General features: G+C 44.0%; 1 protein-coding gene across 11 annotated transcripts in view; it reads left to right on the top strand.

Moving 5' to 3' along the window:
* Window positions 1–12,104, top strand: part of ST3GAL3 (ST3 beta-galactoside alpha-2,3-sialyltransferase 3) — a 197,536-nt gene that overhangs the window by 93,774 nt on the left and 91,658 nt on the right. For all 11 annotated transcript variants that reach the window (XM_038558344.1, XM_038558338.1, XM_038558341.1 and 8 more), the window contains one exon: window positions 4,374–4,416. In XM_038558344.1, coding sequence (XP_038414272.1) covers window positions 4,374–4,416 — 43 coding nt within the window. The remainder of the gene's footprint in view (window positions 1–4,373; window positions 4,417–12,104) is intronic.

Below are 12,104 nucleotides of genomic sequence, written 5' to 3'. Positions count from 1 at the left end.
AAAGATTTTATTTTATTTTTTTAAAGCTTTAAAAAATTTATTTATTCAGGAGAGACAGAGAGAGAGGTGGAGATGTAGGCAGAGGGAGAAGCATCTCAGGACTCTGGGATCATGACCTGAGCCAAAGGCAGATGCTCAACTACTGAGCCACCTAGGCGCCCCTATAGAAAGATTTTAAAAGGAAGGTTGGTGGGGGAAGAAAAACCGACAGCAGAATGAGGGTGAGGGGAAAACAGTCTACCGCCCATTTTAACAGTGGCCTATTTGACATAGGCATGGCCACACCTATTGTACCTGGGAGATGAAGCTAGCTCTAAGTTTTCCAAAGACTTCCTATGTCCCGAGACCCTGCCTTTGTTCAGGACCGCCCATTCCTTCTTCTGGTAAATGCTCCCAACCACATGTGTCATGTGGGAATCATAATTTTTTACAACCCTGTCTCCTGTCGCTGTGATTAGAGCAGGTGTGAGGAACGGATGCACACTAGGCCATTTGGGCCCTTCCCGGGAGTTCTGCTATCAGGAGCAGAGAGACTGAGTCCCTTTCTACGCTTTGGTTGTGTGAACCATTAAATTGCTCTTTCTGCCTTAATTAGTACAACCAGGATATTGCACATTCAAGACACATCAGGGAATAATCAAAGCCGACTTCATTTTGTTTCCCCATGTCCTCTTAAAATGTTTTCAGCGTGGGAGGTCCGGAGAATCTTTTTGATACCGCTGAGGTAATAAAAATCCCATGGTCACATTGAGTCACAAATTCCAAAATTAGAGTATCCAGCCTTATGTAATAGCCATAGCTTTCAATTCATTCAAAGCTCCAGTGACTTTTCCCCTCCCTGCACTTAGGGCTTCGTACCAGCAGGTGCCTGCCCCTGGGAAGGGGATGTGCCCTGCTTGGCGTTCTCCTGCCACTCCTCCCAGATGTGGGCTGTAGTTTCTGACCTCTCTAGAATTGGTGGGGAATGGAGAGAGAGAGTGTGAGCAGAAAAGACATAAGATCCTGTTAGCACTGTCTCAACTGTTGAGTGTTTAAAGCTAATGCTTGTGGGATGCTCTGGTAGGCATTTTGGAGACCCCCTCCAACTAGGGACCTTCTGTGCAGTTCTCCTGATGAGAGTAATGCACTCACTGAAACCTCATCACTCCTTCTGCAGCTCCTGGGGCTACCGCTGTCTTTCCACTGAGGGAACTGCTGAGGCCCTGGCTACCCCCTGGACAGGTGTTTGGAAGGGACCTAGAACAAACCCATACTAGCTCATTCACACATCCTTTTCTACAACAAATTCTGGGCGTGGAGACCGGTTCTAATGCAGCTCTCCTTCGCATCCAGCCCGTCTTGTGTCCTTTTACACTTGTCAGATGGAAGTCAGCCCCCTGGAAGTCCACCATGTTCCCTATTATTTAAGGCTCATTGTCAAACTTCCCTCACAAGGAGTGAGGGACAGACAAGTCCTACCCGTTCTGCCTCTTAAGTGAAATGGTGTCCATAGCACTACCCTCTCCAGGGAAGTTGTTCGAATCCTCTGTCCTTAATTTCTCATAGCCAGTTACTTTTATATTTGAGGTAGGGAGGGCCTTTTGAATTACATAGCAAGCTTTCAGATATTTCCCTTAAAAATTTACATCTCAGTCTAGAACCTCACCTTAGTGTCTGAGATCTCTCATCCCGGAGTCTTGCCCGAAATACCGTTTTTTGTGTAAGAGAGAGCGCAAATGAGCAAGGGGGTGGGGAGGGGCAGAGGGAGAGGGAGACAGAGAATGCTAAGCAGGCTCCACACCCAGTGCAGAGCCTGACTCGGGGCTGTATCTCACGACTTGAGCCAAAATCAAGGGTTGGACACTTATGGACTGAGCCACCCAGGTGCCCCTCAAATGCTCTCATTAAATAATCTTGGTAATAACTATCAACAGATATTTATGGATCACCTACTATTGCAGTCATGAAAGAGAGTCACTTCCAGTCCTCATGGGCTGCCAGTCTAGGACAGGGTTTATAGACTGTTAGCCCACAGGATGAATCCTGCCCGTGGACACATTTTGGGTAACTCTCATAATCTTTAAAATTTTCTTGAATCTATTGCTAATAGTTACACATTGAGAAGTTTTACCTTAAAAGATCCAGATTCTTGAATTAAAAAAAAAATTAGAAGGTGGCAGTGCTGGGCCTGCATCACTGACTGCCTTTGTTAGCTGGTGCTGGTGGAGGCTTCCCCTTTGGCAGGGCATGGAGTCTCCAGATGGGCTCCAATCCGCTCGGCTCTGTGACCCAAAGGCAATGTCAGTTGCCATTTATCATTGTTGGGCTCACACAATTACCTTTCCTTAAATTACAGAGTAAGGTGAAACATCTCTGGTACTCCTGTCTCTTAACAAAAGAGAGAAAACAACAGTCAAAGAGAGCCATGAAGAGAGTATCTTTAGAAATGCAAAGAGTTCTTATCTATTTAAAATGCAGTTAGTACATGTTTGTATAAAACCAAATTTAAGGTGCCACTGGAAAATAATCCATAGATCTCATTGTGGCTACTGTACAAAAATGAAGAGCGAAAAAAAAGACATTTCAACCGGATTTGTTTTTAATGCAACTAAAATTAGTAGTATGAGTTACTATGGGAGAGTATCATATTCCCCCCCTTCTCCCTTCATTTGGGTTATGTTCTTGCTTGGCCCTGACATCTGAATTTGCAACGAGGGGAAACATTCTTTGGTGTCCCTGGAAGGGAGCAGCCAAAGCATGGATTCACTCTATGTCCAAGGAAGTGTTAGCTCAGGTCTGAGGAGCAGTAGCAGGCTAGTTGCCCCAAGGTTATGACCACATGGGGGAGAAGCAACAGGTGTGGGCAAGTTAATGAGATTTTTTTTTATGGAATGATAAATAGGATTGTTGAAAGAGTATTAACCTTTGAAACCAAGCCTTTTTGCGAATTTTGTTTTCGATTTATTTTTAAAATTAAAGCCTTTTTTCCCCCTTTACTGACTTTTAGAAGTTCCTGATATATTAAGCAAAATCTCTCGTCCATTTGTCTGAGTTGGAGCAAAAGCAGAGTTATTTTGAGGAAAGGCATTGACTGCTCAAGTGTATTCTCCTGGGAGGCCAGCTTCTGTTGGGCTGTGTGTCCTAGCTGATAGCTTCAGTTTTAAGAAGAGGAATTACTCTACTACTACAGCTCTGCTGCTTAAGAAAGAGTACAAATCTGGGCCTTACTTGGCCTTGCAGAATGGCTCCTGTGAGGTACTTGCTAGTATGTGTAACGTCCTTCTCTTGGCCCATCATTGCTTATTAAAGACTGAGTTCCCCCAAAGCCTTGCTGCATGGTCTTTTCCATTTAGTTGTTTGGTCTTGGTGTTCTGTTTTACCTTCAGGTGAAGCCAGGCTCGCTGAGAACTGCATTCATAGACTGCCTTGTTTTGATGTAGTCACTCTACACACACACACACACACACACACACACACACATATCTTGAAATCATTGAACAAAGATATAAAAAATAATCTTAAGACATTTCTCAAGGCTTAGTTGCAGGAATAGCTGTGATTCTCCTGGTTTATTTATGAACACTGTAAACCATTTTATCAGTGCTTTGCATTTAGCTTTAGCTATGAGAACTCTTGGGGGTGCATCTATAATCATCCCCTAGCAAGCATATAGGACCTTATAGGTCATCTGATTTTGGAATTCTCATCCTGGCTGCATTTTACGATTTTTCTTGTGCTTATTTCCCCTTTGGTCCCAGATATCTTCTTTTTAAAAATCTTATACTTCATCAACTTTGTAAGACCGACTGCTTCAACTTCACTTTAGGATGAGGCAAGACATAAAGGACTTAAACTCTTAATGATTTATCATTTGCAGTAAACATACTACAACTTAATTTTAGATGTTGTTTTAATTTCCTATCCTTTATGTAATCAGATATGTCAGCTCTTTGTGGTTGTCATGTAGAAGAAGGGATCATGGCTATGGATTTGAAGACCCCTTGGCTTCCATGTCTTCATAGTGAACATAGCTGCTTCAGCAAAAAATTATGATTAGAACTTAGAGGAAGCAGAGACTGCTTCTGGCCCTATTACTTCTGGGGGTCTGGTTTTGTGGTTTAAGTAAATTTTAGTCAAGTACCACATTTAAACAGGAAGGCAGTTACATGCCAGCTAGGACTGCTGGCCTAGAGGGTCTGGGAAACACCTGGCATTGAACCTGGTCCTTTAATAAACAGGTGTTCAGCACGACTTAAATTTAATCGTGGCTTATGTATTTGGGTCTGTTCCTTGAGCAGGTGTCTGTCCCCATGGTCTATGTCTGGGGAATAATACAGTTTGCTAGTGTCAACAGTGGCTTGACTTCAATGACATTTTCTGGTTTTCTTTTTCAGAGTATGATCGGTTGGGTTTCCTCCTGAAGCTGGACTCTAAACTGTGAGTAGAATGAGAAAGTGCCTTGACTCTGTGTTAGAGACATCTGTGGGAGCTGGGGTCCAGCTTCAAAGGCTCACCTCCTCAGCCCTGTGTTTGTTGTGGGACTCCCTGGGGTCTCTGGCCTAGTCAGCCGACTCTTAGAGCATGTTGCGGTTTGCAGGGGCCCAGAGAGGATGGGATTGTAGTGCAAACATAAAACCTTCAGTTTGGCTGGTACAGGCAGCTCCGTACACAAGGAGCCACTGCCGGCTTCGAGGAAGAAGGAGGCCTTTGGAAAGGCTTTTGCAGTAGGAAGCAGTGCCTCACGAAGATTCTTGGCAGCCTGGTGTGCAAAGCCTTCCGTGATCAGACTTCCTCTCCTGCATTAGCTCCTGTCACTCTGCCACAGGCAAAGCCTCCATCCCCCTCTGCCTCTACATGTGTTCCTTACTGGTGCTTGCACTTCCCTTTCCTGGCTGGCTGGTCAACTAGGAAAACTCAAAGACCACCTCTTCCCTACACAATATTCATGACCTCTTCTCCATGCTTCCTGTGAATGTTTGCCCTCTGTCACCCATGATCTCCGTGTACTATAATTAACTGTGTAATAATTATCAATTTATTAAGAGCGTGGGCTCGGAGCCAGACCTGATTTGGTTCAAATCCCGGATTGCCATTTACTGTCTTTGTGATTGGGGGCCTGCTACTTAGCCACACTGAGCCTCACTTCCGTCTATAAGATGAGGACACCAATATACCTACCTCACAGGGTTATTGTAAGGATTTAATTGAAATAATTAATTCATAGGGGCTTTCAAGTACAGAGTATGTAATCCTTTCAGAATCCTCCCCCCGACCTGGCCTTCTTGGTCTCCCTAGCACCTACCACAGTGGCCCCATGATGGATGGAGAGGTGGGTGACCTAAGATGCCTTGAGATTGGGCTGTATCCATCCTGTGTGTTCATGCCCTGCCCGGCACCTCCCACATGGTTGATATGCAGGAAATGGTTGCAAAACTGCCTGTGGCTTCTTTGCTTTCTTGCATGAGGCCTTGGCCAGAGCTGCTTGTGATGGTGATGACTGTGCCTGCACACGATGCACCGAACCTAGGGCTGTTTGGCTTTCCCACTGAATTGTCTAGCGCCTAGGCCTGTCTCCTGATTTCTGGCTTTGCGGTTCTTGTACCTCAGGCTGTGAGTTCAGGCATCGTAATTCTCCCAGTTGCCTAACATCACAGAGGCAGCCACGAGGGAAAGATGGTCCACTTTTGATATCAGGCCCGTAGAGAGATGTCAGCCACATGTTAACATCTGGGGACTGGGGCGCAATTATGCTAGAAAGCCACAGACCTCACTCTTAGGAAAATTCTTAATTTAGTGCTCTGGACAGAAAAGAAATCCAGGATAAGTTGTAAACAAGTGAAATGCCACCAGAATGGAAGAGATATAGTAATTTACCAAGTCAAATCACATTGATGAACAAAAGGCATGTTATCTGAGACACGTTAACTACAGTATTTAAACGGTCTCCAGCGGCGTAAGGAGGGGAATTAGGAGGGCGCTCCTGTCCTGCTGTCCTGACAGTTGGGTGGTACCCAGCAGGCTGTTGTGCAGCTTTCTGTGATGTACCAGGCTTGACCCATGAGCCATTTGAGTCAACCTGATCTTTTTTTTTTTTTAAGATTTTATTTATTTATTCACAAGAGAGAGAGAGAGGCAGAGACACAGGCAGTGGGAGAAGCAGGCTCCCTGCAGGGAGCCCGACATGGGACTCTATCCTGGGACTTCAGGATCATGCCCTGGGCTGAAGGCGGCACTCAACCACTGAGCCACCCGGGCTGCCCTCAACCTGGTCTTTAGCTCAGGGAATAACTCACAAGTTAAGGTATAAGCTGGAACTCTTCCTGTTTCTTATTGCAAAGGCTTTTCCAGTCCAGTGCTTATCTTTAGAAGAAAGCACAGATTTTGTGGGAATGATTTTTACCTGCTTCCAGGAAGAAGTTTCCAAATTAAGAGTTCTGATATAATCCCTTAGCAGTTTCCAGATCTCCTCTTATGAAGTCGCCTTCTGCTGTATCGTATTCTATTTCCAGCCTACGGAAAGAACCTGAACTTGAGTTCTGACTCAAGAACTGGATTTGAATCCTGCCCCTGCTGCTTAGGATTACATGACTAGCTAATTTGTTTTAGTTCTCGGAATACCAGTTTTTCCTTATGAAAAATGTAGGTGGTAGTACAAGGTTTTTAGGAAGAATAGAAGAAAGGGTTGTATAAAATATGAATAAATTTAAATGTAAGAATTTCTTTTTATCTTGATTGGATTAATTTAGATTCTTAAAATTTTATTTATTTAATTTTTAAAGTGAATAGTTTTTTAAACAGAATTGTCTAAAATTGAAGTATAGTTGATACACAATGTTACACTAGCTTCAGGTGTACAACATAGTGATTTAAAGAGTCCACACGTTATGCTTTGCTTACCACAAGTGTAGCTGCTATGAGTTGCTGTACTTCTGGAGTATAGGAATTCATATGTTTTGGAAATTTTTCAGCCATTACTTGTTTACTTATTTTTATTTTTTAGATTATTTATTTATTTATTTATTTGACAGAGAGAGAGCATGAGTGCACAAGTAGGGGGAGCAGTTGAGGGAGAGGGAGAAGCAGGCTCTCCACTGAGCAGGGAGCCGGATGTGGGGCTCAATCCTAGGACCCAGGATTATGACCTAAGCCAAAGGCAGACACTTAATCGACTGAGCCACCCAGGTGCCCCCATTATCTGTTTAAGTATTGCCTCTGCCCATTCTCTCTCTTCTCCCTTTTAATCAGAGTTTAAATGTTAGACCTTTCATTCTAGCCTCCAAGTCTACTAACATCTCTTCCATATTTTTCATCTTTTGATCCTTTCCACATTAAACTGGAACCCCAAAGGATTTAGCATAGGATGACCTAGAAGGAAACCTGCACCCCTAAACCAGGACTGCAGTAAAGGTTGCCAGGATCTGAGTGGATCAGAGTAGTAATAAGTTGTTTGTTTTTTAAGATTTTATTTATTTATTTATTCATGAGAGACAGAGAGAGAAAGGCAGAGACACAGGCAGAGGGAGACGCAGGTTCCATGCAAGGAGCCCAATGTGGGACTCGATCCAAGGACTCCAGGATCATGCCCAGGGCTGAAGAGAGGCACTCAACAGCTAAGCCACCCAGGTGTCCCAGGGTAATAAGTCAGTAAAACAACACTCAAAAAAAAAAAAAAAAAAAAAAGAAAAAGAAAAAAAAGCAACACTTGATATTCACAGCCTGGTGAGCTATGGAACCTCAAGCTATGAACTTCAAGTGTATGAGAGTTTAAGGTACTCAAGACTGGCAGTGCCTGTCAAGGTCTTGGCAGAGGCAAATGCAGACCTGCTCTGGAGATAGACATGAACTCCTTGCAAATAACCTTTCAAGGAAATGAACAGCTAACAGTAAAAATAACTAAGTGCAAAAGGAAATAAGGCTTCATTAGTGAGAACCACGAAAAACAACAGACAACAGAGGGGGACCCATAAAGACTTGTGAAATCGGAATTACCAGACACAATTGATAAAGCAATTAGATTTACTATTTTTAAGGAAACAAAGACAAGGTTGAATTATATATTACATACATGGAATAGGGGATTATAAAAAGCAAAATATTGGAAAAATAAAACTTCTAGAATTGGAAAACACATTTAGTAAAATTAAAAACTCAATAGGATTGATCAGGATTAGATACCTAATCCTGTGTTAGTGAACTGGAAGATAAGTCAGAAGAAATGATTTGTAATGGGTTAGCCAACATTTTCTGTAAGGGCCAGATGATCAACATTTTAGCCAACATTGGCTTTATTGTTTCTGTTGCAACTCCTTAGCTCTACTGCCATAACATGAAGGCAGCCAGGGACAGCATGTAGACAAATGAGTAAGTTTGTATTCCAATGAAATTTCATTTATGGACACTGAAATTTTAATATAGTTTTTATGTATCATGAAATAGTCCTCTGATTTTTTTTTTCTCAGCTGTTAAAAATAACTCTTAACTCATGGACCATAAGAAAAACAAGATAGTGGGTTGGATTTGGCCCACAAATCATAGTTGCCTTCATTGAGAGTTCTGCACAGATATATCTACATGAAAATTGTCTCCCCACCTCAGTTGCTTTCCATTCTTGAAATCCTAATATGCAGAAATAGGCTTTTTTTTTTAAGATTTTATGTATTTATTCATGAGAGTGTGTACACCAAGAGGAAGAGAGGCAGAGACACAGGCAGAGGGAGAAGCAGGCTCCTTGCAGGGAGCTCAATGTGAGACTCGATCCCAGGTCTCCAGGGTCACGCCCTGGACTGAAGGTGGCACTAAACTGCTGAGCCACCCAGGCTGCCCCAGAAATAGTCTTAATTATTATTTTTTTAAAAAATATTTATTTATTCATGAGAGACACAGAGAGAGAGAGACAGACAGAGACACAGGCAGAGGGAGAAGCAGGCTCCATGCAAGGAGCCCGATGTGGGACTCGATCCTGGGTCCCCAGGATCACACCCTGGGCTGCAGGCGGCGCTAAACCGCTGCACCGCCGGGGTGCCCAAATAGTCTTAATTAAATAATGTCTCTAGATCCAGTGATTCTCCCCAAATCTGGAAATAGATGTTTTGGATTTTTTTGGTCTTTACTATATTATTTTAATTATATCCCTGTGAAGAAAAATAGTCTCCTCTTTCCTTTGAGAATTCCTTGTTGCTTGTATCTATATGACAAAATCATATGTCAACACTTTGAAAATTATTCAGAATACTTCTATGCATTGAGCTATACGACGAAACCTTGTCTTTTAACTACAAACTATGTTCAGGAGGCCAGTGTTTTTTGGCAGTTAAAAACGTGGACTGTGGTGTCAGATGTGGATTTTTTAAGGCCCAGTTCCACGTCTTACTAACTGTAATCTTGAGTGAGTTATAAAATGGGAATGATAATAATCATCCAAGGATGAGACTCAGCCTACCCTTATCAGTGTCTGCTAAATTGGGAAGGATATAGCCCAAAAATGAGACTTGAGCCTCAGCTTACCTCCTGTTCGTGCCTCAGATTTCAGTTTTTAACTCATACATTTAACAAGTATTTCTTTTTAAGATTATTTTATTTTATTTTATTTATTTATTTTTTTAAGATTTTATTTATTTATTCATGAAAGACACGAGAGAGAGGCAGAGACACAGGCAGAGGGAGAAGCAGGCTCCATGCAGGGAGCACAACATGGGACTCGATCTGGGTCTCCAGGATCACACCCTGGGCCGAAGGCAGGCACCAGACCGCTGAGCCACCCAGGGATTCCCAAGATTATTTATTTTAGAGAGAGAGAGAGTGTGTGCCTGCACTTATAAGCAGGGGGAGGGGCAGAGAGAGAGGGAGAGGAAAAGAATCCCAAGCAGACTCCCCGCTAAGTGTGAAGCCTGACTCAGGGCTTGACCTCATGACCCCGAGATCATGACCCAAACCCAAACCAAGAGTACTACACTCACCCGACTTGAGTGAACACCCCCAGGCACCCCGCAAATATTTCTTGAGTACCAACTATGCTCTTTGTAATTGGGATAAAATGAAATTCTAAGCCAAATGGATGACCTTACAAGCTTGATTGGAAAGGGTTCCTGTGAGCCAGAGGCTTAGTGAATGGGAAGGGGGTAGATGAGAGCTGCAGGGGACGGTAGGAGGTAGTATTTCTGGAGAGTATGAACAATGGGCGGGTTTTTGTTTTTTATTTTGTCTAATAAGAATGACATAAGCTTTAAAAAAAAAAAAAGAAGGACATAAGCTGTTGCTTAGAAGCATAAATGGAGTACCAAGAGGATACAAGGGATCCTTGGCTGCGTGGGGAACACAAGAAAGAGCACCCTTCCATCAAACAGGGCTGGAGAGGAAATGGGATTTTCAGAAGAGACCCAAGTTTCCATGACAGCAGCAGATGGAAGCGATGGTCACTGAAGAAGCCGAGGATATATAAGGGACAACCCAGTGGAAAGTTAGAATAGTGAGGCCAGGAGAAATGACAAATGGGGCCGAGAAAAGCAAGCAGAGAGCAGTGACTTGAGCAGGAGGAGACCAACAAGGACATAATTGAGGGACTGAACAAGAATATCCAGGATGTGAGGCTGCCCCAAGATTGCCCAAGAATTAATCTCACCTTGTCCCCAGAATGGGGAGGGGGGCCATGGAGGCTCTCCGTGCGCTCAACTCCAGCTGGGTTGATGATACCTCTGGTGGGGGAGGGGGAGCAGTCTGGTTTCTGGGGAGGCTCAGGGTTCTCCTCTGGAGGGTGCTGGGGAAAGGCTCAGGGCTACAGGCTGCTGCCCCAACAGTGGGGTAAGCGTTTCTTCACTTATTCAGCCAATTTCTTGAGCAACTTGAGTGCATCAGGCAGTGTTCTGTGCTCTGAGAGTATCCCGGTTGAACACGATGGTCATTGAACCAAACGTGTAACCAATAAGTAAAGTTTTCAATATCTTGGAAGATTAACAGATGGCCTGGAAGAAAATAGAGCAGGATAGGCAAATGCTGGAGGAAAGATTTTAAGTTTGAACTTGAGGTAGTCAGGGTAGGCCTCATTGGAAGGTGATATTTGAGTCAGGCCTCAAAGGAAGAGACGGGGTTAGGCCCACCAGTATGGGGGTGCAGAGCATTCAGCACAGGACCCTGAGGAAATCTGTTATGAGGAATGGATGGCAGTGACACCAGGAGCCAGGAATGTGCCTGTTAGTCCGGTGGAGAGAAGAGCCACCTGGAGCCTTGAAGGAGCCAGCCCCTGGTATCCAGGTGTGCGTGTTTCCTGAGCTCACGTCAGCCTTCGGGGAGCTGATTTGGTTAAATGGAGGTTCCGTCTGTTTCAGCTGAGTGTAGGCAGGTGCTCTGTGCTCTGGGAAAGCTCCTGTCTGCTGCCACAGTGTGGTGTTTTATAGTCACTATGTGGGCGAGAGCTTGGGGACTGCAGTGCTCAGCCTACTTTCATAAGGCATTCTCTGTGAAGACACAAAGATACAAAAGCCAAAACCAACCATTTTTAACCCCCAAAGGCTTGTGAAAATCAAGCCAACTCTGAAAAGCCCATAAACCTGGGGCAGCCTAAAATAGACCCCAAGACCTAGTTTTCTGTTTCCCAAGGAGCCTGCCAAGTTCCCTGTGGCTACACCGGGCAAGTGTTTATTGAACACTTACTATATGCCTCATGCTGTACTTGGTGCTTTCTGCATTACCTGTCCTCACCACGGCCACTTGGAAGATGTCACCAGTCCCGTAGCTTAGATACCGTGTCATCTGAAGCTGTTGACTCCCAAATGTATCATGCAAGCCTAGTCCTCTTTGCCTGTACTGCAGACACGTTTATCCAGGTGCCTCCTTAACATGGATGTTTAGGCATCTCACACTTCACATATCTAGAACCAAACTCCTGATTCACACCCCTTGCCCCAGTACATGGTGACTTCATCCTTCCGGTTGCTCAGGTCAAAAACCTTAGCATCACATCTTTGACACTAATCATCAGCAAAGCCTATTGGCTTTACCTTGAATATCTCCAGATCCAGCTGCTTCTCTCTCCCTCTCCCAACATCACTCTGTCCAGACAGCCACCATCCCCAACATTATTGCACTCCTGGTTGTTTGCACGCTTGTTTCCCGGTGGTCCAATTCCACAC

Source organism: Canis lupus, chromosome 15, assembly GCF_011100685.1.
Source record: "Canis lupus familiaris isolate Mischka breed German Shepherd chromosome 15, alternate assembly UU_Cfam_GSD_1.0, whole genome shotgun sequence".
NCBI lineage: Eukaryota > Metazoa > Chordata > Mammalia > Carnivora > Canidae > Canis > Canis lupus.
This window is presented reverse-complemented; position numbering and strand designations above follow the sequence as displayed.